General features: G+C 64.1%; 1 protein-coding gene across 1 annotated transcript; it reads right to left on the bottom strand.

Moving 5' to 3' along the window:
* Positions 1 to 1,694: 1,694 nt before the first annotated feature.
* SEMA7A (semaphorin 7A (JohnMiltonHagen blood group)) lies at positions 1,695 to 24,510 on the bottom strand. Its single transcript, XM_069025963.1, has 14 exons — positions 24,338 to 24,510; positions 10,417 to 10,550; positions 9,728 to 9,778; positions 9,087 to 9,182; positions 8,907 to 8,991; positions 8,348 to 8,458; positions 7,164 to 7,303; positions 6,708 to 6,886; positions 6,469 to 6,577; positions 6,039 to 6,237; positions 5,153 to 5,268; positions 4,424 to 4,575; positions 4,023 to 4,090; positions 1,695 to 3,369 (listed from the first exon to the last, which is right to left on the bottom strand). The coding sequence occupies exons 1-14, from the start codon at positions 24,450 to 24,452 to the stop codon at positions 3,023 to 3,025; spliced, it is 1,902 nt and encodes a 633-aa protein (XP_068882064.1). The 5' UTR covers positions 24,453 to 24,510; the 3' UTR covers positions 1,695 to 3,022.
* Between the last annotated feature and the right edge of the window lie 1,219 nt (positions 24,511 to 25,729).

Genomic DNA, 25,729 nt, shown 5'->3' with positions numbered 1-25,729 from the left:
GGAATCCCAGATGCGGCTGGAGACAGCATCCCTGGGATATCCCCATGGATACCCCATCCATGGGGATACAGGATGGTCCCGCATGGCAAATCCTCCTCCTGGAGCAGCCTCCAGGCTGGAATGACCCCAAAAATGATGCTGGGAAGAAAACAAAAAATCAAATGCTCCTGGTGGCTTTTGTTTGAGGCGTGCGGCCGTCCCTGCTCCGGAAAAGAGCCTGGAAAAGCTGCTGGAATAAACACCTGACCTTCCCGTGCTGGAATGCGTGACCTTCCTGCGTGTGCCCGCTGCCGGGAGAGGGCAGATCCCAGAATAAGCCCCGGCCGCGGGGAGGGCGGTGACACCGCGGCTCCCCCTCGGGCAGCCCCGAGGCCACAGCAAATCCCAGCTCCCGGCTCTGCTCCCGGGTTTTGGCTCCCGGTATTTCGGGAAGCAGCCGGCGGGGGTGGGAGCGCGTCCCCAGAAGAAAACCCAGCCCGCGGGGCTCGGGGTTTGGGCTTTTCTCAGGGAATTCAGCCCAAAAGCTCCGCGCTTCGTCCTGGCTGCTCCCGGGGAGCGGGGATGCGGTGGGGAGGGGACGCTGCGCAGCCCCTGTGCGTGTCCCTGTCACCCGGGCGCTCCAGGCTGCCCCCGTGGTGCTCAATCCCGCGCTCCCAGCCGGATGTTCGGGCAAGGAAAGGGATTTGGGGGCAGCCAAATTGGAATTATCGCTGCCTGCGCCCCGCTCCACCCCGTTCCGGGGGGCTCAGCATCACCTTCCAACCCTCGCGCCCGGGGGTTCCGGGAGGGATTTTGGAGCTTTGGGGTCCCAGCGCTGGCAGCGGCGGAGCTGGGAATGGGAACAGCTCGGTGTCCGTGCGCAGCACCCAGAAATTCCCTCTGCGAGCTGGGCTCCTCTCATTTCCCATCCCACGGCGGGGCGGGGGCTGCCAAAATTCACACTCGCGGTTCTGGAACCCGCCCGCTCGCGGCTCCTGCCGCCTCCCTTGCCGCAAGCTGCCAGCGGGAATTCTGTGCCAAAGCCGGCGCTGGGGAGCGAAGGAGGCAAGGAGAGGTTTCGCTTTCGGCTGCCAAAGCCCCCCCGTGCGGATCAGGGAGCTGCGGGTCCCGCCGGTGCCGCCCCGTGTCCGCAGCGCCGCAGTCCCGGGGTGCAGCACGGGACAAAACCGCCCATCCCGAGAGATTTCCCTGCGGGAAAAGGCCCGGCAGCAACTCCAGGAACAGCCAGGCATGGACGGGGATGAGCCCCGAGCCGGCTCTGCCTTTATGCCGCGGGGCTCGACGGAGCTTTGCGGCAGCCAGGCGAGGCTTTGTTCTCTCCCGCCGTTGTTGGCACCTTCCAGAACCCCGAATTCCCGTTCCCTGCCCCGCTCCAGCCCCAGCCCGGCCCTTTCCCCCCCGCAGCACCAACCACGGGCTCGCTGTTCCCCAAAATCAGGAGCGTCCCGCGCGGGAGGTGAGGGGATGGTTCCCCATCACGAAACCCCGCCGCTGTCCCCACCCCTCGCTTTCCAGGGGTGCTGCTGACACCCCCCGTTGGATTTTCCAGCGGGAATTTGCTCCGGGAAGGCGCCAGCCTGAAGCAGGAGCAGCAAACGCAGGGCTGGGGCTGCTGCTGGAGAGAACAGGACGCGGAAAAAGGCGAGGGGAGACCCTGGCCCCCACTATTCCCAGTGAGCAACACGGCGCTGCGCTGCTTTTTTCCACTCTTTATTCCAACCGTCCACTTTGGTTACAGGTCTGAAAGGGGTTTTTTTGTTGTTGTTGTTGCTGTTTTTTGGTAGCTGTCGTGGTGCTTTCATTTTAATCGTCCTCTCCTGCAATCCGCCCCCACGTGCTGTAACGTTATAAAATCCTACGATACAGTAATGAGCAGTCGATATAATAAATATCTGTTAGTCCACAAAGTTAAAGTGCTTTGAGAAGGGCTGTAAGAAGCTCTATCCTAGACTCGGGATGGGGGAACATCTCGGGAATGTAGTGCAGTAGGAAGCTCTGGCCCGCTGTCCACGGGGTGTGGACGGGGCACCTCCCCCGGCCCCGAGGCCCCGCGGGCTCCCCTGAGTGAGCGGGCCCGGAGCAGGAGCCGGGACAGGCATTGGAAGCACGGCCCGGGGCCGGGAGAGGTTTGGACAAGGAGTGGGATCCCCCTGTGCAGGGAGAGCATCCCGATTTTCACAGTTTAGTCTTGCTCCGAGACCTCCGAAAGCGCGAGGGAAGCGCGCCCCGGGCCTGCCCCGGCCCCCGGCTCGGGGCACAGAGGCGGAGCCCCCGCGCCGCCCTGAGATCCGCGGCCGCTTTCCCTGAGGACGCCTGGTCCCTGTCCCGGGGAGCGGGGTGGGCGCAGGGACGGCCCCGCTGCCCCCGAAAATGCCCCTCAGCTGCCCGCAGAGGATTTGTGCGTCTCCAGCGTCTCCCCAGCGCCTCCCGCTCCGCTCCGGGCTCTGCTCCCACCTTCCCTTCCCGTCCCTTCGGCCCGACCCTCCCCACACCCCCAATCCAGTCACCTTCCGAGGCTTTTCCATGCAAATTCCCAACGTGGCGCCGGCCCCCGCCGGGTTTTCCACCGCCGATTCCCAACCTCCCTCCCACACCAAAGCCGGCTGCAAACAAAACACGACAAACCGAGCCCCCGAACTCCGAGCCCTCCGGAGCGGGTGGGGGTGTCCCAGCTGCTGCCAACCACAACAGTATCCATGAAAACCTTGGGAGGCAGCGACCCCCGCTGGGATCCCCCGGTACGGAGGCCGAGGGCCGGCTCCTCCTCCTCCTCTTCATCACATGCAAGGAGTGGCCGCGCCCTGAGGATCAGTGCATGCATCGCTGGACATCCGCGATCACGGAGCCGCCACCGCCACGGCCACCACCGCGCGTCCCCGAGCCCTGCAGTCCCACCCTCCTCCCGAGGCTCTTCCAGCGAGGCCAGCGTGGAGAAGGCGCTGCTCCCTCGGGGAACAGCTCAGTGTCCGAGCAGCTGCAGAAATCGGGGATCCGCCGCGGGGGCGAGCGGGACGGCGGGGCGTCAGTGGAAGAGCTCGGCCAGGGCCACCACGAGCAGCAGCTGCAGCCACGAGGCCAGCGTGGCCGTGGCCCGGCCCTTCTGCGACTGGAAGTGCAGGCGGTTGAGCAGGCGCTCCTTGACCAGCGCCTGGCGGAAGCCGTCCTCCTCGGACACGCAGACGTAGGGGCCGTAGTGCTCGCGGCGGACGCTGGGGATGAAGTGGAAGCAGTCCTGCTGCGGGCGCGACGTGTTGCAGCTCTTGATGAGCACGTCCTCGTGGTACCAGTTGTAGGTGGCGTAGTGGGACTCGATGGAGCAGTTGAGGTAATAGCGGGAGAAGGGCATCACCGAGATGTTCCGGAAGTCGTCTGCGGGGACACGGGGCTCAGGGACGGCCGGGAACCGTGGATTGGGTTGATGGGATGGTGCCCGTGGCAGGAAGGGTGGAACTGGAGGGTCTTTAAGGTCGCTGCCAACCCCAACCACCCCACCGCACGTAACGACGGCAGCCCACGGCTGGTGAAGGCCGCAGGACTTTTCTGCCAGTTTAACCCTTCCCACCCAGCTCGGAAAAATGATTTCCACTCATTCCAGCTCGGTGTGTTGATTCCAGGGGCATTCCCAGTTCCCCAGTGACACCTCCCACCACCCAAAGCCACCCAAAGCCATCCAATGACACCCAAACTCATCCAAACCCACCCAAACACATCCAAACTCATCCAAACCCACCCAAACACATCCAAACACATCCATACCCACCCAAATCCACCCAAACTCATCCAAACTCATCCAAACCCACCCAAACTCATCCAAACCCACCCAAATCCACCCAAACTCATCCAAACCCACCCAAACTCATCCAAACCCACCCAAATCCACCCAAACACAACCAAACTCATCCAAACCCACCCAAATCCACCCAAGCCCACCCAAACTCATCCAAACCCACTCAAAGCCTGGAGAATCCACCAATTCCTGCCCCAACCACGCCCTGGTCCTACAGCTCAGCACCTCCACGTACCTTCCTTGACATCCCCCCTCTGGCAGCTTCCTTGCCACGAGTCCAAGTTCAGGTTCTGGAGCACCTCCCTAGGGGGCGGGAACGGGAATAAGCACCAACAGAACATTGGGAAGTGGCGTTTTGGGGGCAGGAATGCCCCAGATGAGTGGGATGAGTGGGAATCTCCGCCCCCATCCCAATGTCGGAAGGTTGGAGATGAGCACCGTGAGGCCCAGCAGCAAGGACAGGGGTTGGGCGCTCAGAACCCTTCAAGGGAGGGAGGGGTCGGTGCAGAGCGCCCCAAACTTTTGGGGACAGCGCAGACACCCCAAACCCACGCACGGCCACGGCCCGGGAGGGGACCGCTGAGGGTGTGGGCGTTTGTCCCGCGGGATCAGGAGGTCGGGGTGGCCGCCACGCACCGGCTGAGGGCCAGCGAGAGGCAGGAGCCGTTGGCCCAGCCGCAGTAGGGGTCCCGGGCCAGCACGCAGCTGTGGCAGTTGTTGCGGTACGCCCCGCACATGGCCATGGGCAGCTCCAGGACGCGGCTGCTGGAGCCCACGTACAGCACGGCCTGCGGGAGGAGAGCACAGGGAACGGTCATTCCACGTCCCAGGGACAGCCGGGGAGGGGCAGGAAGGAGCTGGAGCTGCTGGAGGGAGGCCACGGAGCTGCTCCGAGGGTGGAGACCCTCTGGAGCCAGGCTGGGAGAGCTGGGGGTGCTCACCTGGAGAAGGGAAGGATCCAGGGAGAGCTCAGAACCTAAAGGGGCTCCAGGAGAGCTGGAGAGGGACTTGGGGGTGACAGGACACAGGGAATGGCTCCCCACCTCCAGAGGGGAGGGATAGGTAGGATATTGGGAAGGAATTGCTCCCTGTGAGGGTGGGGAGGGGCTGTGGCGGAATTCCCAGAGCGGCTGTGGCTGCCCCTGGATCCCTGGCAGTGGCCAAGGCCAGGCTGGATGGGGCTTGGAGCAGCCCGGGACAGTGGGAGGTGTCCCTGCCATGGCGGGGCGGGACTGGGCGATCATTAAAGGTCCCTTCCAACCCAAAGAATTCCACAATTCCATTCCCAGCCCCCGGCGCTGGCGCTGACCCCTCTGTCCCAGCCTGACCAACCCTCCACCCTCCTGCCCTGGAGCAGGGACCCACCCTGGCGTGGTCCAGGATCATGGACTGGATGGGGTCCTTGTTGGGGAACACCTGGATCTCCATGACGTTCTGCACCCCGTCCGGCAGCTCCACCACCTTGTGGATGGAGCCCTTGTCTGGGAAGAGAGAGGGATCCCAAGAGGAGATGACGGTGCCAGGAGGAGCTTGCCTGGGTTCTCGGTGCCCAGAGAGGGCAGGATTTTCCCCGGAGCAGCATCCCGAGGGAACGGGGCTCGGGAATCCTCATGGATTCCCCGTTCCCAAGCGGATCCCTCCTCCCCCCTCAGCTGGTGAAGCCCAGCCCGTGCCGGGGTCAGGACCCCCCGGTGACCCCGTGTCCATCCCACAGCCCTTCCCGCTGGATCAGCCTTCCCAGGGGGACTCTGCGGGGCGTTTTCCAGGATTCTGAAAAACCAGACCAACGGGAGCGCTCATGGGCCCTAATCCGACCCCAGCCGCCCACCGAGAGCCGGCCGCAGCTCCTTAATCACAGATAGGGGATTTAAATCCCTGCAAGCCCCTCCACGAGCGCCGGAGAACAGATCCCAGCACGGAGCAGACGGAGGGATGAGCCCAGCTCGGGGAAGCGCCGGGAAACGATGGAGCCGCTCCTTTTGGGAAGGATTTCTGCTCCACCCCTGGGGCGGGCTGTGCCCCCCTCCCCGCTGGCAGCGGCCCCGCCGGGCCCCTCCCCCGTGCCTGGGATGCTGCCTGGAGCCCGGCTGTGCCCACGCAGCCAGGCTGGAAGCGTTCGGCTGTTCCCGGGACTTGGCAGCTCCCGCCTGCCTGACGAGCATATGCCAGGCTGGGAACGCAGCCCCGGCGCCGCCCCGCTCCCCCCGGGCGCTGTCCCCTCCCCCGGGCGCTGTCCCCTCCCCGCTGGTACCTGTGGCCAGGTAGAGCACGTTGTAGCGCTGCCCGTCGCCCGCGGCCACCTCGTGCACCCCGATCTTCTGGTAGCGGTGCTTGTTGTGGAACAGGGGGCTCCTGGAGGGCGACAGCGGCTCCACGCGCTCCTCCACCTCGGGGTGGCTGTCGGCGATCTTGAACGTCTCGCTCGGGGTGTGCTGCCCGGAGGGGACGCACTGCGGGCAGGGGGGACAGAAGGCGCCGTCAGAGCCGGCAGGGACAGTCCCGGGGCTGTTGTCACTGTGCCCGTGCCAGCTGCCTCTGAGATGCTCCCTCCCCGTGCTTTCCATGCCGGGGTCACACCTTATCCAGCCGCCTTCCATTGCCAGGGCTCGGCTCCTTCCCGCAGTGTCCCCTCCCCTGCCCCAGGGGCCCTCCCGGCCTCGGGACCCCCGAACCCCCCTCACCTGGCCGGGTTTGACCTCCGGGGTGGGGCCGGTGTAGCCTTTGAGCCGGGATGTCCGGAACACGTTGTCGATGTCCCCAAAGGAGTAGACACAGACAGCAGAGCTTCCCCTGAGGGGACAACGACAGGGTCAGGGGGACAGCGGCCGCCCCCTGGGTCTGTCCATGGCCGTGCCCGCTCCGGCTGTTTTCCAGAGGGAGAAGAGGGCTGGAAGGAAGGATTTGGGACAGGGCCCCTCACCAGGTGTTGGTGAAGAGCCCGTAGACCTTGGAGCGCCGCCAGTCGCCCGCGGGGACGAAGAAGACGTCCTGCAGCCAGTTGAAGTTGCCCTTGGTGACGGGGTCCACGCAGATCAGCGTGGCCTTGAGGAACGTGGTCCACTTGGAGGCCGAGAGGGAGCTGGTTCCTCCCTTGTCCTCCTGGGGGACAGGGACAGCGGGGAGGGGGTCAGGGCATGGCGGGAACACCCCAAACCCCCATCCCGAGGGATGAATTGGGAACTGCGGGATGCTGCAACACCCGAGCGAGACGGAGCAGGGAGTTCTGCTCCCTGCAAGGCTGAAGGACGTGGCTGTGCCCACCCAAAGTCGGAGTCTCAGGGGCCAAACCGAGCCTGGCTGAGCCCAGGGGAGCTGGCACGTCCCCTGTCACCCCCGGAGCTGCCCTGGCTCCCGGCCCGCCCCATCCCCGAGGTACCTTACACAGCTGGGCCACCCGCGAGATGTTCCTGGGCGCCTCGGGGCTCTTGTCGGGGTTGTCCTCACGGAAGAAGTAATAAATCTTGTCCTGGTGAGGCTCCTCGTGCCTCAGCGTGGTGGCCTTGACAAACTGAGGGTCTGGGGAGGGAAGGGACAAAGCCTGAGCCACACGGATTCCATCCGGGAAGCCGCCGGTGGGGACAGGGCGGGGAAGGGGACACAGCAGCGCCCCAGGGCAAGGACAGCTCCCAGCTCAGCCTCCCCCTCGCCGCCACCTTCCCGGTGCTTCCCACTGCTCCGCCTCCCGCCCGACCCCACGGACTCGTTCCCTGCAGGGAACAGCTCCCTGGAGCCGCCTCGGCAGCCAAGGAAAGCCGCGTCCCTCCTCCCTCTGGGAGCTGTTACGGGAAGGAAGGACCCCTCAGGAGGAGGAACGCGCGCTGTTTGTTGGGAAAACCCCGTGATGCCGATCCTATTAATACAGCCCTGCCACGCCGGGCGTCCCTGGGTCCCTCTGAGCATCCTTAGCTGCTGTTCCCATGGCAGAGAACGTGCCGGGATCTGAGCTCTGCTGTTCCCAGGGCAGGGGCTCTCCCGGGATCAGCCTGGCAGCCCCGGGGCTCTCAGCTCTGCTTTGGTTTCCCCTCCCTGCTGTCGCCTCAATTCAGTTTTTACCCCAACGATCCCCCATTTCCCGGTGTCCCCGGGAAGCCAGCGCAACCCCACGGAGGCGGAGCAGGCTCCTGTCCCCATGCCCCCACCCTGTCCCCATGCCCCCACCCTGTCCCCAGCGTGCCCCTGCCCCAGTTTCGCTCCAGCCGGGTTTGCCCAGAGCCCCTGCCCGCAGTGGAAGTTGCCCAACGCCTCGGGGCAGCTGCCGGGCATTTTGCACAAGCCCATTTCCTTCCCCGTGCCAGAGGGACTGGCCAGCCTCATTTCCCACCCCCCGAGGAGGGGGAAGTCACTCCCGGCCGGCTGGGGACAGAGGCGAAGCGGTGACATTCCCCCAGCTGCAGGGGACAGCTGCCTGGCACCGGGGGCACCTGGGAGCCCCCACCGCAGACCCCAAATGAGAAGCTCCGGAGCTTCTCCTGCCCCAGCTGGGCACAGGGGATGTTCCCGGCCGGCTGCGGGGTGACAGAGTCCGGCTGGGATCCCCCAGCGGGAGCGTCCCCCACTCACTCTGCATCACCGTGTCGCTGGTGTAGAGCTCTCCGCCGCCCCTCACGCGGCGGAAACGCGGGATCTTCCCGTTCTGCTGGCTCTTCTTGATGGTGGAGTAGATGTCCTGGCCTGCGGGACACAGGGATTGGGGAGAGGAGAAGGAATGAGAGCAGCCGGGACTCCCCGGGCACGTGGATTCACAGAGATGGTGGACACGGAACAGGACCCTCCGTCCTGCCAGGGCTGCCCCAATCCTTAAAGGGTGCCAGGGGCAGATTCTTGGGAAGGATCCTCACCTGTCCCCCTGACAGGCCTGGAGTGGTGGGATCACTGCAGGCCCCCCCTTTCGAAGGTCCCTCCCACCCCGAAACATTCCTGATTCCCAACGTTCCTCCCGTGCCCCGGGTGGGAATATCCATCCTCTGTCCCAAAGGGATGGAACAAGGAGCGCTCAGGCCACCCAGAGCAGGGGACAGAGCCCTCGGAGCAGCCTCAGGGGCTCCCTGTTTGTCTCAGGGAGTTTTTGTGCACAGCAAAACCACTGGAAAACGGGAAAAGGGGAAAATATCCATCTCACCATCGACGACGACGAGCGTGTTGGAGTCGGGGGTGAAGGGAGCGATCCCTCTCCCATCCCAGGGCGGGCTCTCCTTCCTCTGCGTCTGGGGAAGGACACAAAGGGATCCTGAGTGGGATCGGGCCCTGCAGGAAGCGGGAGGCCGGGTTTTCCCTGCCCGGCGGAGGGAAGGATCCCTACCACATTCCAGCAGGTGGGGGCGCAGGCGCCGGTCCCGCACACCAGGAGCCCGTCCCCGTACTGCTCCACCAAGGTCAGGTAATTCCGGCTGTCCTCCTGCCGGGGGGAGAGGAGCCTGGGAATGGCGCCGCAAAGCCCCCGGCACCGCACGGCTTCCCAGATTTTACCTGGATCTTCCCGGATCTCCTCACCCGGAGGGAGCTCGTGAGGAGCACACACAGCTCCTTCACCCCAGATCCTACAGCGCTCCCGCTGCTCCCAGATCCTACAGCCCTCCCCATCCCGCTGCTCCCAAATCCCCCAGCGCTCCCCATCCTGCTGTTCCCAAATCCCCCAGCCCTCCCCATCCCGCTGCTCCCAAATCCTCCAGCGCTCCCCATCCCGGTGCTCCCAGATCCTCCAGTGCTCCCCATCCCGCTGTTCCCAAATCCCCCAGCGCTTCCCCATCCCGCTGTTCCCAAATCCTCCAGCCCTCCCAATCCCCCTGCTCCCAAATCCTCCAGCGCTCCCCATCCTGCTGCTCCCAAATCCCCCAGCGCTCCCCATCCTGCTGTTCCCAGATCCCCCAGCGCTCCCCATCCTGCTGCTCCCAAATCCTCCAGCGCTCCCAATCCCGCTGTTCCCTCAGGGGTGGGACTTACCAAATTCCCAGACATCACGCACTGGCCTTCATTTTTCACTGGGAACTCTTCCTAGGATAAAAGAGAGGAAACGCTTCCATTCCCGCTGTCCCAAGGCCAGCAGGTGTGGGCTCAGCGCCCTACAAGGTCACCAAACACCGCAAAGTGTCCTTGTGCCCCCTCGGGTCTGAAATGCCTTGGAAAGGCCGGGCTGGATCCCGGGAAGGGATGGGAAGAGTGAGGCAGCCCGGGCTGCCCTCCAGAGGGGTCGGGAAGAGGATTGGTCCCTGTGGGGACGGGAACCGCAGCGTTCCGGGAACACCAAGGGAAGGGTTTGGGCCCAAACTTCACTCAGTGGCTGGGAAGGATGAAACAGGGAATCACTGTGGGGTTTTCCTGCTCCCTGAACTCCCTGCCTGGCTCGGAGCTCCCAGCCTCGGAGGAGAAGCTCCGACAGCGGGGAAGAGCGGGATCGTAGCTTCTCCCCGGCGATGGAATCCGAGCGTCACTGCTCACACTCCGAAAAGCATCCCTGGCTGGAATCGCCCTCCCTTGTGGGGCAGCAGGATCACACCCAGGGAAGAACCCACCCGTGGCCGTTCTTTCGGGGCGGGATGGGGCTGGCTGGGCAGAGAGCCGGGAATGTGGGCTGGGAGATGGGTCCCGCACACGTTTGTAGGGCTTCGGGGCCGCCAGCAGAGCCTCCTCACCGTGTAGTTCTCGCGGGTTGCAAAGTCGTAGTAGTAGAGCCTCCCCTCGCCCCCGACGAAGATGGAGGAGGTGTTTTCCTGGTGGAAGAACACCGGGAACCTCTCCCTCCGCGGGAACACATATTCCTTGGCACCTGGGGACAGCACCGGCGTCAGGGATCGGCTGTGGGAGCCCCCGGTGATCCCGTCCCTTCCCGTGCCCTTGAGGCAAAGCAGCACGCGGGGCTGGGGTCCTCCGGGAGGGCCGGGAAAGGGACGGGCGGCTGCTGGGCTCCAGCCATTGTCCCCTGGTCCCCGGGGCCGGGAGAGCTCCACAATGGAGAGAGGAAGCCGGGGAATTGCGGCGGGAGCTGCGATTGCAGGAGTGGGAGCTCGGAGTGCCGCAGCCCCGGCTCGGAGCGCTGCCTCCCCGCATCCAGCACCGCCCGCATGCCAGCTGTGGGATCAGGGATCCCTCTCCCACCCTGGCAGCCTCTCCAGGCAATGCCGGAGAGATTTGGGTCCTGCACCTCCTTCCCAGGGCCAGGAGGGATGGACAGGGTTGGGATTGCCAGGAGGGATGGACAAGGTTTGGATCCCCAGACCAGAGCCCAGGTGGGCCAGGGGAACCTAAAGCCACAACTCCCGGGGCTCCGTGCCTCAGACAGGAACCAAAAGCGGCTGCAAGGCCCCAGACGCCCCAGCCGGGAGCAGAGCCGCCCGTGTGCCCCTGCCCTTCCTCTTTCACAGCCCGGCTTTTCCAGCTCCCCTTCCCTACAAACCCCGCCGTTCCTGCGTGCCCAGCTCGGCTGCGGGAGGCTGGCCCTGCGCTGCAGGGGGGACTGGCCCCTCCTGCGTGTCTGCTGTCCTCCCATGGGTGTCTGCTGTCCTCCCATGGGTGTCTGCTGTCCCTTCTGGGTGTCTGCTGTCCTCCCCTGGGTGTCTGCTGTCCCCTCTGGGGTGTCTGCTGTCCCCTCTGGGTGTCTGCTGTCCCCCCATGGGTGTCTGCTGTCCCCTCCCGGGTGTCTGCTGTCCCCCCATGGGTGTCTGCTGTCCCCCCATGGGTGTCTGCTGTCCCCTCTGGGGTGTCTGCTGTCCCCCCATGGGTGTCTGCTGTCCCCTCCCGGGTGTCTGCTGTTCCCCCATGGGTGTCTGCTGTCCCCTTCCGGGTGTCTGCTGTCCCCTCTCGGGTGTCTGCTGTCCTCCCATGGGTGTCTGCTGTCCCCTCCCGGGTGTCTGCTGTCCCCCCATGGGTGTCTGCTGTCCCCTCCTGGGTGTCTGCTGTCCCCTCTGGGGTGTCTGCTGTCCCCTCTGGGTGTCTGCTGTCCCCCATGGGTGTCTGCTGTCCCCTCTGGGTGTCTGCTGTCCCCCCATGGGTGTCTGCTGTCCCCTCTGGGTGTCTGCTGTCCCCTCTGGGTGTCTGCTGTCCCCTCTCGGGTGTCTGCTGTCCCTTCTGGGTGTCTGCTGTTCCCTCTGGGGTGTCTGCTGTCCCCTCTGGGTGTCTGCTGTCCCCCCATGGGTGTCTGCTGTTCCCCCATGGGTGTCTGCTGTCCCCTCTGGGTGTCTGCTGTCCCCTCCCGGGTGTGTCTGCTGTCCCCTCTGGGGTGTCTGCTGTCCCCCCATGGGTGTCTGCTGTCCCCTCCCGGGTGTGTCTGCTGTCCCCTCTGGGGTGTCTGCTGTCCCCCCATGGGTGTCTGCTGTCCCCTTCCGGGTGTCTGCTGTCCCCTCTCGGGTGTCTGCTGTCCCCTCTGGGTGTCTGCTGTCCCCCCATGGGCTCCCCGGTCCCGCAGCCACCTCTGGGCAGCCCAGTCTGCCGAGGTGCTCGGGAATGGCAGCACAGGGATCGCTCCAGGGATCAGGGCTGCCCTCTGCCCCGGCACTCCGAGGCCGGCATTCCTTCTTTTCCCTTTCCCGAAGAGAGGGGGCTCTGCCCTGGGAGCGCTCCCAGCGCTCAGCCAAAGGCCGGGAGTGGCCCTGGAGCTGGCAGCCGGCACCGCGGGGCGATTAATCAGCGGCGCGTGGCTCTCTCTATTTACAGGGCTGACACTTGGCAGGGACCGGGCAAGCCCTGCCCGGCCCGGCGCTGCCTCTGCCTCGCTGAGCCAAGAGGGAAAAGGCCGATTAGAGGTCACCGGGGCCGCTGAATTCCCGCTGGCTTTGTGGGGTTATTCCCACCTCCTCGGGGTCCCTCATCCCTGCGGGGTTAAACGGGCGGAGTTTTCCCAGCAGGGCTTGGGGAAGCTGCCAGAACCCCCCAGGTCTGGTTTGGGAAGGGCTGTGGGGACACAGTGAGGGGACACCTCCATGTCCCCTTCCCCTTGGGACCCTCAGCCCGGCTGGATCCCGGTCCCTGCCGGCCCCTGTGCCCTGCCCAGCCTTCCCTGCCCCTCCCGTGTCCGAGGACTCGGAGAAGCTGCTGGGCCTGAGCTGGAGGAGCTGGCCCGGAGTCCTGCAGGGTGACTCTGCAGCCAGGCCTGCCCTCGGCCAGGCTCGGTCTCAGCCTGCCCAGGAGAGCAATAATCCCCTTTTCACCCTCTCCCTTCCCACAGCCCTCGCAAATCCCACTCCCGGGCACCCCAAAGCGCTGTGAGCCCGTCACCAGCACAGCACCAGCAGGTCTGGCCAGACCTCACCAAACTTTACTCTTGCTTGAACCTCCAGCCCCAAAATCGCTGCTAATCCAGGCAAATCTCCACCCGCAGCTCCTCCACCTCCCCCGTTCCACACTCCTCTCCTGCTGCCCTGCGGCTCCTTTGGAGCCTCTTCCCGACCTTCCCCCAGCCGGGCGAGCCGTGCCGAGCTTCGAGGCCGCGCTCCTCTCCAAAGACCGAAAACAAACCAGCCCCAAACAATCCCTTGGCCGGCGCCAGCGCTGTTGTTTATCCTGCAGCTCCCCGGGGACCGCTGTGAATCACGGAGAGAGAACAGCTCTGCCAGCCGGGGCCCGCCAGCGCGCCTGGGCTGAGCTCTGCGCTGCCAACGGAGGCTCCAAAGGCTTCCAGGAGTGCCTACTGGGGTCCCTCTGCCTCTGGGGCGGCCCTGCAGAGCTGGTCCTGAGTCCGGCTCTGCCTCCAGCGGCTCGGATTAGGGAAGTGGTTTGATCCCTTTCTCCCCTGGCAGGGTGCGGGAGCAACCCTGCACCTCCAAACTGGGGTGTCCGGGGTTTGAACACCTTCGAGAGATGAGGATGAAGAGGCAAAGGGCATCTGATGGCCCACAGGACCGTAAAATCATGGCATTGTTTGGGTTGGAAGAGACCTTAAAGCTCATCCCGTTCCACCCCGTGCCAAAGGCAGGGACGCCTCCCACCATCCCAGGGTGCTCCAAGCCCTGCCCAGCCTGGCCTTGGACACTGCCAGGGACGGAGCCATGTCGCACTGTGTCCCCAAAGAATGGGACGTGTCTCTCCTGGTGGATCCAAAGCTGCTTTTGACACTGGGAAGAAAGAAAGGCTCGTCCCCTTGGAAAGGGGAAGGCTTGGCCCTGCCGTCACCCTCGCTCCCAAATCCAAGCCCGGAGCTCCAGGGGACACAGGGCTCATTCCCAGAGCCTGGCTGACCCCGCCGAGGCCCTGTGCCCGGCATTTGCTGCCAGCCCCACGCCGGCGCAGGAATCAATGGCACCGCTGTCCGTGGAAATGTCCCTGCTCCGGCGGCGTGAATGGGAGAAAGGGCGGCTTTGTGCTCGGGAGAGCTCCACGCCAGAGGGGAGAGGAGGGGAGGGGAAGCATCAAATCAGGGAGAGAGGCAGCCCGGCGCATCTCGGAAGGATGCCCGGGGGTGAGGGAAGGGAGCAGGGAAGGGAAGCGGGAGGTGCTCCGGATGCAAGGGAGAGAAGGGAGCAATCCCGCCGCCCATCTGGGCACAGCTTTGTGACTCCCTCTGGGCCCCTGGAGAAGCACCAGAGCATCCCAGCGCATCCCAGCGCATCCCAGCGCATCCCAGAGCCGGCTGCTCCCACCTCCGGAGCAGAGGGGCAGCGTGGGCTGCAGCCTCTCCAGGCGAGCTCCGTCCCCCGGCCCGGCTGGGGCTGAGTCAGCAGCGCCTTCCCTCTCCTCGCTCCAGCATTCCCGGCTGGCAGCGGCTCCCGCAGCCCAGACGCTCCTTAGTCACCGGCTCGCGCCGCTCCCGGCTCCGGGAGGGGGGAGTTCTGTGGGAATGCTGGTGCTGGGGCAGCCCGGAACGGAGGTGACGGCTCCAAATCAGGAGCTGAGATAAAGCTCGGGAGGAATGAAAGCGGGAGCAGGACGAGAGCAGAACCCGGCAGGTTTCGGGAGCTGATCCTTCACTTGCTGCCCACAAACCCCTTCTAAGAGGGAATCACTTGGAATATGAGGTGGGAGAGCAGGGTGCGGACTCTGACTGCTCCCTGGGATTGCCCGCTCCTGGAATTTCCTGCTCCCTGGAATTGTCCGTTCCCACACGGCACCTGCGCTGTCCCGAACTCTCCTGCTGCTGCCGTGGGACGAGGACACGGGGCCGGGCCGCCAGCACATGGAAGATCGGGATTCACGCGGGGTGGGGCCGCCAGCACATGGAAAATCGGGATTCACGCGGGGTGGGGCCGCCAGCACATAGAAAATTGGGATTCACGCAGGGCTGGGCCGCCAGCACATGGAAAATTGGGATTCACACGGGCGCAGTGACGAGCCCTGGCAGCGAGGCAGAGGCAGCCGGGTCCCGGCGCCACCGCGTTCCCGGCGCCGCCGCGTTCCCGACGCCCCGGCAATCCCGCCGGGAATTGTCGCCGTAGCGCGTGGCAGCGCTGTCACTCACGGTGGCCCCGATGGCACCGCCACCTGCTCCGCTGCCCGCGCAGCGCACGGCGGGCACGCTCCTGCCTCCGCCAGCGCTCGCAGCCCTCCCCGCTCCAAACATTCCCTGGCTTGGATTCCTTCCTTCCTTTTCCAGGATCCCGACCCCGATGACAGCAGGGATTGGCGCTGGAGGCAGAAGGAAAAGCCGCCTTCCCGGGCCGACTCAAGGGCTGGGAATGTGGGAGTGTCCCCTGATGTCACCCCTGCACCTGCGCCCCAACCCCGGCTGAGTCAGGACCCTGGGCTCTCCGCATCATCCCACTGCTGGGAAATCCATCAGGAGCCGCCTGGATGCGGGGACACCGGTCCCTGTCCCGCTCCCCCTTCCCCGAGGGAGACCGCAGGATGCGTGACACGCAGCCCAGGTCTGGTTTTCCCGGGAGTGTGATTCAGGCCGGCTGCCTGAGTCACCCCGGTTGGGGTCAGGGCTCCATCCCAGCTCCTGCACCACCCCGCAATGCCGCTGGAGTTCTGTTATTCCCTCCGGCCAGGCCAGGAGGACAATCCCTGGATTTCCCACCTGCCTGGAAAAATACCAGCCCCACCATCTCCCCCAGCAGCCACCCCAGGGGGACGGGGACATCCCAGCGGGCTGCCAGGGTCCCATCCATCCCTGGAGCAGGGCTGGATTCACCACAGTGCTCCCATCTCCGCTGGTTCCTCCCCAGCTCCACCATGGATGCCAGCAAGAAGCCAAGCCGCATTTTTTTCTCTTTTTTTTTTTTTTTTTTTTAGATGATCTATAAATTCCCAAATTGAGGCATTTCAGGAAGAGGAAATATGTCTCCAAGGAGCTGCTGTGCTAAGTTTTCCTTCCAGCGTGACTGTGCTGGAAGGGAACAAAGTGACACGAGGGAACAGTGTGACACCAGGCAGGCACGGCAGGGACAGGGAGGGGCTCCCCAGAGCCCTGCTCACCCAGCAGTGTCCCCTTGCCGTGGGATGGATGCCCCAGGCAGGTTCCTGGAACCCGGCAGAGCCTGCAGCAACGGGGTTTTTTATAGGAACAAGCTGACTGTAAATGAGGAGTTTCAGGAGGAGCATTTTTTGGGGGCAGGTTTGCTCCGACCTGCCACGGAATAATGGAAGGGTTGCAGCTACGAGGTCCTGGCACGCTGCCACCGCCACCGCAGCTCGCGAAAAGTCACTCATTTCACATTTTCTGGGAAGGTTTTCGATAAGGAGGTGAAACAAAAGTTGCAAGAGGCCAGAAATGTGTTGACACCACTTCCTCCCCGTCCCCTCCTGTCCCCAGCTCCTGCCGCCTGCACCCTGCCCAGCTGCGCCCCAGGATCCCCGGGGCTGTGCCCTCGGACACCCCTCTGGAGAAGGGGAGGCCTGGAAGGGCTGTGGGATCACGCCATGGGGAACAGGGCAGCCCCGCAGCGTTTCGGTTCGTCCCGTGCCCCCACGTGAGTCATTTCTCAAAGCAGAAGAAGCAGAGCAGAACCGACACCTCCAGGTTCCTGTTCCGTCCCCCCAGCAGCTCCCAAATACCGTCCCGGCCTCGCTTCCACTCCCTCCCCGTTCCCCTCCTGTTCAGCTCGGAGCTGGCTGGGGCGCGGCCACGAGCCGGTGCCTGGCACGGCTCAGGAGGGGTCGGTGCTTTCCTGCTCCGCCCTCTCCCTGAAAGGAGCAGGGCCCCCCCACAATTCCTGGGGAACAGCTGTGGGAACCAGGCAGCCTAAAATCACTTCTTGCTGAAGCGAGGCATCCCTTGCTCCCGGTGGCCAGGGGAACACGCAGCTCCCCGCCGCGGGAAGCCCCAGCTCGTGTCCATCCCACCCCCAGAGCCCCGGGCAGGCTCTGGAACGTGGATCAGCGAGTCCTGTTGGAATTCTCGGTCCCCTTCCCACGTATTCCAAAGCCCGCCCCGCCTCTCCCGGCCCCGCGGGGCAGGGAAGGGCACGGGCCGGGTACGGCAGCGATGCTGCGGGCACAGCCTTGCCTCGGCCACAGCTGCATCCCAGGAGCGTGCCCAGAAAGGATGGAGCAGTTAAATGGTTTCCCAAAGTGCTTTTCCATCAGCCCGGGGCGGGTAAAAGCCCTGCCCAGAATTTCCCCGTTCCCTCCATCCTGCAGGAAAGGCTGCGGTTCCCGAAGGCAGCCAGGCTGGGAGGGATGGACTGGGCTGTGGGCTGCTTTCCTTCCCATCTTCCAGCTGGGGCCCGGGGGAAGATGCAGCGCCTCACTCAGAGCCAGCACAGGTTGGGGGAGAGGGGCTGGGGGGACGCACAGCCCTAAAAACCCGCTAAGGGGCCCAGGAGCTTACGGGAAACCCCCAAAAGAGAGGTGTGAAAGGCCCGCGGGGAAGTGCAGCAGGGCCCCCACGTTCTCAGCCCCGCAGCCTGACCCGTCTCACGCCTCTCTCTCATTCCGAGATCCCGCCTAGGCCGGGCCCCGGGGCTCATCCGGAGTTTCTCATCCTGCCGTGCCCCCGAGGCAGTTTGGAGATGAGCAGCGATTCATCGCCCGCCAAGAAAACTCCGCGTTCTCTCTTCTCATCTTATCTCTGCCTCCCCAGGGCTTCCGAGCTCCGGAGGGAAGGGCACGGCCTTGCGGGACCACCAACACCAACATCCTCCCTCAGCGGGGCTTTTCCACCCCTGCATTCCCAGCTGCCTGCACACAGCACATCCCGCTCTTCCCTGGCTCCTTCCCCGCCCCAACCCCGCAGCTCCCGCACTCCCGAGGTGCTCGCTGTGCCCTGGAGAGATCCGTGCCATCCCTGGTTTTTCCGGGGCCGGGCAGACAATGGAGCCCGCAGGGATCCATCCCACAAAAGCCGCCAGCCCCCGTGCGATCCTGCTGCCCGCAGAGCGCTCTCGGAGCACACAAATGCGCTTTTTCAGAGCCACGCTCCAAAGGCGATATCCTGGCACGCCAAGCATTCCCGAGCTATTTCTGGGAGCGCCTGGAGGGGAGCTGGGGCAGGAATGGGGGGCGAAAAACCCTTTGGGGTTTGGTAACCGAGCTGCTGGGCTTGGGATTGCTCCGAAGCTCTTCTGGGAGCTGTGCTGCCAAGATCCCCGCTCCGAGCAGCCTCCGAGCCGGAGCTGGAATTGATCCCAAACACCCACTCAGCGGGCAACAAAAGAGACCCCTAACCCGCATCCCGGGGCTGGGGGGGACGACGAGCCCTGCATTCAAAGCTCTGTTCGCCCCACGCTCCAGGAACGCTGGAATTCTCCCTATGAAGCACCCAATTCCTGGCTGCCGGGCTCGGCAGCAATTCCATCAATGCTAACACGGCCCCGCTCTCCCCTGCTCGCCCCCCCCCTCCCCCCAATTATGCAGCACTGGAGCTGCAAGGCGAGGCCGGAGCCTTTGATTCCATGGATTTCTGCAATCCGGCAGGTCCGGCATTCCCGGCTGCCCCGGGGCCGAGCCGCTCGCTGCACCCCACGGCTCTCAGGGGCTAAATTTAGAGCCAGGTTTTGTGACGTTCCAAAGGCTCCGCAGTGACAGTCCCAGGCGGGAGCTGGGAAGCGGCAGCCTGTGGTTATGGAATTTTATCCCGCGGCCGGCGGAACAATGGCACGAGCACGGCTGGATGTCGTGTGGACACAACAAAGGATGGCTTCAGCGGGACCTGGGAGCCGCTCCCACCCCAGGAAAGTCAGATCCAGGGATTGATTTCCCAGAAAAGGCCTCCCAGGGCCATCAACCAGCAGAACAACGCTGCTTAATTGGCTTCCCTAGCCCACCTCCCCGCAGCTGGAAAACCCTTCCCGGCCACGTTCTCCTTGCCCAGGGGTGGGCGCAGGGCACGGCCGCCCATCGAGCGCCCCAGGGAGGTCCCAAAGGAAGATCCAGAGGTTTTATCCCTGTGGAAGACACGTGAGGTGTGCGCAGCGCAGGCCCTTCCCAGTGGGAATGGGATCAGCCCCGCCGTGCCCTTCCCGGTGGGATCGGGGATGGCCCCACCGTGCCCTTCCAGCGGGATGGGGGATGGCCCCGCCGTGCCCTTCCAGCGGGATGGGGGATGGCCCCGCCGTGCCCTTCCAGCGGGATGGGGGATGGCCCCGCCGTGCCCTTCCAGCGGGATCGGGGATGGCCCGACCGTGCCCTTCCCGGTGGGATCGGGAGTGGCCCCGCCGTGCCTTTCCCAGCCTCCTCCTGCTGCAGGAGGCTTCCCACACCTGCCAGGAGCTTCAGGTGCGTGCCAGCCCTGGGACCTTTTGGGTTTGCGCCAGGGAATGCCGCGGAGCGCTCCCCAGCACCCCCTCCGTGCTCACTGACCCCCCGGCAGCCGGACACAGGATCCCCATTCCCCTCACGTCCAGCCCTGGCTGCAGCTCCGCATTTCCCAGACTTGGAAAGCCTCAGGGGCGGGAATGTGGAACCAGACGCTCGGGCCAGACGTCCCGAAACTCCAAGAGCCGAGCAAAGCCGTGGGCAGGGCTGGGCCAGCAGCCCCAGGGCAGATGTCCGGCCCAGACTGGCCGTGAATTCCTCAAGGAAACTCCCAAGACTCCTGGAACTCGCGGTGCCCTCTCCCTCCCACAGCACCACACCCCAGAGAGGGGAATATCTGATCCCAGGGGATAACGAGACACGGGATCACCGCTGCAGGGGGGCACTGACCCAGGGACCAGGGCTCAGGCCGGGGAGGGGACAGGTGACAGAAGCAGAGCTGTCATTAAGAACGGGATTTGTGACCCAAAACCTGTCCCCCCACACCTAAACCACCCCGGAATTACGGCAGAGGATTCCACATCCCGCTCCCGCGGCTCTCCCGCGGCCTTCTGGGTGGAGCTGGGACCGGCAGGAAAAGGGTGCCCGACAGGAGGAACGAGCTCTATTCTTGGAGCAGCCAGGAATAGCCACATGCCATGGGACGGAGGTGGCTGCAAAGCCCTCCTCGCTCACCTCCCAGCCCTTTGGGTACGAGATTGCCCTTAAAAAGCTCCTTCTAAAAGTACTCCGCACTCAGATTTATTTCGTGCTCGAGTTTAGATTTAGTTTGTGTTCCAGCACTCGGGTTTAAATTTAGTCTGTCCCATATAAGGCACCGAGTCTGACTGCATCACCCACAGAACACCTTTTCCCAGGCCAATTTTCAGCAATTCCGTCCCCAAATTGGCTGGTGCAGAGCTGGGAAGTTGGTCAGGATTTGGCTCCCTATTCCAGCCACAACTTCCACCAGTCATGCCCTGCCTGTTGTTTTTGTGTCGTGCTCTTGCAACAGGAGGTGCCTGTGATTCACTCCATTTGTTTGGTTTGCTTTTCTTCTTTTTCAATCCGTGCACAGCAAAACATATTTTTCTTTTTTCCTTTTTTTTTTTTTCCCCAACCAACATTTTCTGCTCCCAGCATCCCCCAAACCCTGTGAAAAGGAGAAAATAGCACTGCTGGGAAAGCGAGCAGCTTTCTCCTGGAAATGGTGATGCTCCGAGAGCTTGGTGGGAAAGTGTCCTACAAAGATGTTTCACACCCCGGGACCACAAAAAAACCCAGAGATGCTGTCACTGAGGAGGAAAAGCTGCTGCTGGCACCAAAATTCCCTGGTTTGCCACAACAGGAAGAGATGAGGACCTTAAAGATCATCTCGTCCCATCGTTCCCCCTCCTGCCATGAGCAGGGACACCTTCCACTAGTCCAGGTTGCTCCAGGCTCCATCCAGCCTGGCCTTGGGCACTGCCAGGGATCCAGGGGCAGCCACAGCTGCTCTGGGCACCCTGTGCCAGGGCCTCCCCACCCTCGCAGCCAGGAATTCCTTCCCAATATCCCGTCCATCCCTGCCCTCTGGCACTGGGAAGCCATTCCCTGGGTCCTGTCCCTCCAGCCCTTATCTCAAGCCCCTCTGCAGTTCTCCCGGAGCACTTTCCAGAAGGTTCTGTGGGGACACGGCTCCACGGCGCCGGGGCACAGAGAGCTCCCCGCAGAGCCCCCCTGGCCCTGCTGACAGCTTTCCCAGGCAAGGAGGCAGCCAAGCCTAGCAAAGCCCAGGAGCAGTTCCAGGCGGGTGCCCAGAACTGCCATTCCAAGGGCCCGCTGTATCCCGGGGCAGGCTGGAGCCAGCTTCCCCCTCCGAGGCAGCCAAGGGTCGATTGGACAATCCTCCTTTTCCCTCGGGGAGCTGCTTATCCCAGCACCTGCTCCCTCCGGCTCCCCGCTCACCTGTTAATGAGCTGGGAATAATTAAACAGCCAGAGCCCATCTACCCCGCGCCGTAAGCGCAAACATCCGAGTTTTCCTTGGATCCCTGCACGTGTGGCTGAGCAGGGACAAATTCCTGAGCGTGGCAGCAGCTCCAGCCGAGCCCGCGCCGCGAAGGCCCCGGGCTGCAGCAGCCCCAGCCCGCCCGCAGGCTCCGTGCCACGCTCAGCGTTTTCACCGTGCTCGGTGACTTTCCGGTCAGGAGACAGCCGGGCTGCGGTGTCCGCTCCCGCTGCCACCCCCCGGGCCCGGGACACGCGGGATCGGGGCCGAGGAGCGAGAGCTCCGTGTGGGATGCGGCCGCACCTTTTCCAAAGCCCAGCCCAGCCGGTCAGCGCTGCGCTGGGAAAACCCAGGGAGGCAGGGGAGGATGGGGAGGGAAGGGATGGTGGGAACGCGGCGTGCGGGGCTGGAGCACTGCGCCAGCCCGGCTGCTGAGCTCAGCCCGCCCCGCCGGCCGCAGCCCGGAGCGAACTCGGCGTTCGGATCTCCTTGAGGACACGGGGAAGGGCAGCGGCTCCGAGACAGCCCCGGGTCAGCTAAAAAAGGAACGGGGCAAAGGCCCTGCCAGCGAAAATGACCCGAGGCGCTCGAAAGCCCAGCAGTGATGTGGAGCTGACCTTTGCCCGGGCTCCGCGAGAGGAGGGAATCCTGCAGAGTCAGGAGTGCTCGGCAGTGACCACTTGCCCACAGGGCTCCGGAGCTGGCCACCTGTGCCGGCTGCTGGGAGGGCTCCAGGGGCCATGGAGCTGTGGAACGCTGTGCTCCAAAGCGATGGGAATTACTAACCCAGGAGCACCGAGACAGGCCCACGGTGCTCCTTTGTCTGCAGGTCTGAGCTCAGGCTTGTGCCACCTCAGCCTGGGGACATTTAGTCCCAGTTTACCGCATCCCCTCCCCTATTTCTTACTGGGAACGGGGGGGGGGGGCAAACCAGCGGAGTGCTTCAGAGAGCTGCAGGAAGGGCAGGACTCTTCCCTGGATCTGGTGAACTCAGGGAGGCTCCAGGTGTCACCAAATCCACCGCAAACCAGTCGAACGAGACTTTTGGTGTCACAGACTCGCAGGGCACGGTGCCGGCGAGGGGAGCGAGGCCGAGAGATGGAAAAGCAGCCGCAGCTTTGCCCAGTTTCCTTGTGCGGGCAGGGAGGGATCCCTCCTGCAGAGAGCCTGGCTCTGCCCAGCCCCGCGGGTCCGTGCCCTCACCCGCTCAGGGCTGCAGCACGTGGAGCTGCCTTTGCCGAGCCGCATCCCCCGCTGCTGGTGCGGGGCTGTGGCGTGTAAGAAATTTAATTAGGGGAGAGCTGCCAGCTCCCGCAGAGCCCAGGGCCGGGGCCAGCCCTGCACCACTGCAAAGGCAGCGCCGGGCCCGGAACGGCGCTCCGCATCCGGCCCCCACCGCCAGGAGCGGGGGGCCGAGCTGCAAATCAGCCCTGCGGCTCCATCCCCCAGCACGGCGAGGGCTGGGCTCGGAGCGGGGCTGCAGCTGCAGCGGCCACGTGCTGAGCGCCGGCCCCGCCGAACATGCTGAGCTTTCACTGAGCCCGGAGCATGGGGAAGTTCGCCTCAGCCACAGCAGCCCCCGGGCCGCTTCTTCATCCTCCTCCTCCTCCTCCCCGCCCTCGTCCTTGGCGCACAGACCTACTTCGGGAGGGTAGAGGTTACACCAAGGAGCTGTTAAAATAGGACACGGCTCCCTCCCATCCCTCCCTGACTGCAATCCCTCTCGGCCTGGGGCCCCGCCGAGCTCTCCGAAATAATTAGAGACGCAGATAAGCGCAGAGCAGAGTTAAGCTGAGCAGGTGAGCGTTCCAACGCTAATTGGTTTCGGTGGCAGGTGCTGGCAGCCTTCAGTGCCACCCTGACTCAGGCGAGGGACAAATTGACAGCATTGTGCAGGGACACGGGTGGGGACCAGCCACCCCATCCCTGCCTTCCCATTTCCAGCCACGCCAAACGCCGACACTTCCACCGCAGGGCCCGGGGAGATCTCCGTGGAGCAGCAGCTCCTGCCCCACTCCCTTTTCCCAGCCCCTTCATTTGCCTGCAGCCACCACCGGTGACGCCATAGCGGAGCAGCCTCCCCTGCCCTGCCGGTGCCTCTCCCCTTTGTGTGACAAGGTGACAGGCAGAGGCCACCTCCGAGCCGCGCACACGGCCCGCGGCCCCCGCGCTGCCCCGGGAGGGCACCGCAAATGCCAGCAGAGCGCTAGCAGATGGCACGGAACGAGCCGGGCAAACGGGTGTTCTCGGAAGTTGCCAGGGAATGAGGAGCACAGAGGAGCCCTTGTGCTGCAGAGCCCGGCCCGCCCGCCCAGCCAAAGCCAACGGGGTCTTTGTTCCAGCCAGCCTGGAGGGGATTCATCCCGGAGCTTGGGAAGCACGGGATAAAACCAGCGCCGACACACCAGGCTCGGAGCTTGAAAACATTTCTTTGTTCGGCTTTGCGGAGATCCGATCTGGTTACAAAGTCCTTACGTGCCGTTTGTAAATTTTCCCGGAGACCGGGGGTCCTCGGCAAATATTTACTCACCAAACTCATCTGCAGCGAGCAGGGCGAGTTAAAGCAGATGAATAAGTGCATTAACTATGTAAATACACTTCTCGTTTCTGGAGAGATGCAAGTTAGGAAATGCGTCCTGTGGCTGCCTCAGAGGTTTCTGACAGCCTTTAGTACGCCCAGCTGATAGGGGGAAAAAAGCTGTTCGACAGCCTTTAATGTCCCCAGCTCGTAGGAAAATGCTTTTAAAGCATAAAAGAAGGAAAGAACAATCTAAAAATCCAATTAAAAGCCAGAAGCCCGAGCCCACAGGCGTTTTAGCTGAGTATAAGGAGAGCCAAAAGCCTCCCCGAGGAAACAAAAGAAATAAAAATAGACCGACTCTGCTCAAAGGACGAGAGCCAGGTAGGAAGGAGCCGGCGCACGGAGCAGCCGCATCCCTTTGGGGACAGCCCGGGACTCACCTTGGGGAGCCGCGATGATCCTGGGGTTCACCTTGGGGCGCCCCGCTGCCCACGTGCCCAGCTGGCCGAGCCACAGGGCCAGCAGGAGGGCAACAGGCGACCTCCTCCAGCCCATTCCTAGTCCGGGAGCGAGCCGGGATCAGCAGCCGAGCGGGCTGACAGCTGCATCTCCCCGCTTACAAAGGGCTGGGAGCACCCGGCCGCAGCCAATGGCGGGGAGAGGGCGGGCCTTGCACTGCGAATAGAGAGCCCCGAGCCACTCGAATTAACACCTGAGCTCCGCCGCTCCGTCCCTGCAGCTTTTACGGGGGGCTTTTTGGTCTTTTTTTGGGTTTTCCTCCTCCTCCCCCTCCTCCTGCAAGGGGAAGGTGCGGGGGTTGGTGGCTTTGTTTCCCCTCGGGCTCTGGGAAAAGCCGCAGCTGGCCCGAGGTCTGTAAAGAACTTCCCCCGAGGGCTGGGGAGGGGAAAATAAAGGTTGGGATGAGTGAAACGAAAGTGGAAATAGGGCTAAGAATAGGGGCAGTGACGGGGGCGTTAGGCAGGGGCTGTGCTGGGGCCAGAGCCAGGTACGCCGGCAGGAGCGGAACAGCTGGATCAGGAGCGGAACAGCTGGACCGGGAGCCCGTGCCAGGAGGAGCAGGATGCAGCAGGGCTGCAGCGCGTCCTGTGCGCCAACAGAAAGGGCCACTCCTAGGGACACCGAGCTGGCACCGCGGGCTCCCTGCGCTGTCACACCCCCCCTCTCCCGGGCACACGGGGCAGGGAGTGACATCCCGGAGCGGATGTGGAGCCGGGATGAAGGTGAGCCGGAGGTGAGCCCTTCCCGACCGTCCCGTCCCTTTGTGATGCGGGTGCTCCGCGAAAGGACACGCCGAGCACGCCCCGCGTGTGGCACCGCCTTCGGAAAGTCACCTCCTTTTCCCAAAGGTCCCCCCGGAGAGGCCGGGAAGGGCCGGGAGCCTTTGTAGCGCTGGTTAATGAGAGGAGCGGGGCATTCCGAGCACGGAGAGCGAGCTGCGACGTGACCGGAATGGGAGAAGCCCACCGGGAGCGCGCAGGGATGAGACGCAGCTGCGCCCTTTAAAGTCGGGATTGAAGCTCAGCCCCGGCCGTGCTCCGCTCCTGGAGGGATGAACAGCGGCGGGGCAAGGGGGGCATTCCGGAGGAAGCAGAAAAACCTTAATGAGCCGGCTAATGGTGAATTTTAAGGAGCCACAGGGATTTCCCGGCGCCTCTTTGTGTGTGGGTTCATCTTTCTCTTTGGCGGGGTAATTTACAGGGGGAAGACACACACGCACGCTGCTCTCTCACCTCTGGCCCTGAAGCGCTCTGTGCTCGCCCCGAAGTGCCCCAGGGGGAGCTGCTCCCCGAGGTGCCAGGCCCCGTTAGCGC

Source organism: Aphelocoma coerulescens, chromosome 10 (genome assembly GCF_041296385.1).
Source record: "Aphelocoma coerulescens isolate FSJ_1873_10779 chromosome 10, UR_Acoe_1.0, whole genome shotgun sequence".
Classification (NCBI taxonomy): domain Eukaryota; kingdom Metazoa; phylum Chordata; class Aves; order Passeriformes; family Corvidae; genus Aphelocoma; species Aphelocoma coerulescens.
Note: the sequence above shows the minus strand (reverse complement) of the source record. Positions and strands in the feature narration are given on the sequence as shown.

Coding starts and splice junctions, on each gene's coding strand:
- SEMA7A (XM_069025963.1), bottom strand. CDS start 24,452: ATGGGCTGGAGGAGGTCGCCTGTTGCCCTCCTGCTGGCCCTGTGGCTC. Junction 10,551..24,337: donor GATCATCGCGGCTCCCCAAG/GTGAGTCCCGGG, acceptor TGCTGTCCCCAG/GTGCCAAGGAATATGTGTTC. Junction 4,576..5,152: donor TGATCCTGGACCACGCCAGG/GTGGGTCCCTGC, acceptor CTCCTCCCGCAG/GCCGTGCTGTACGTGGGCTC.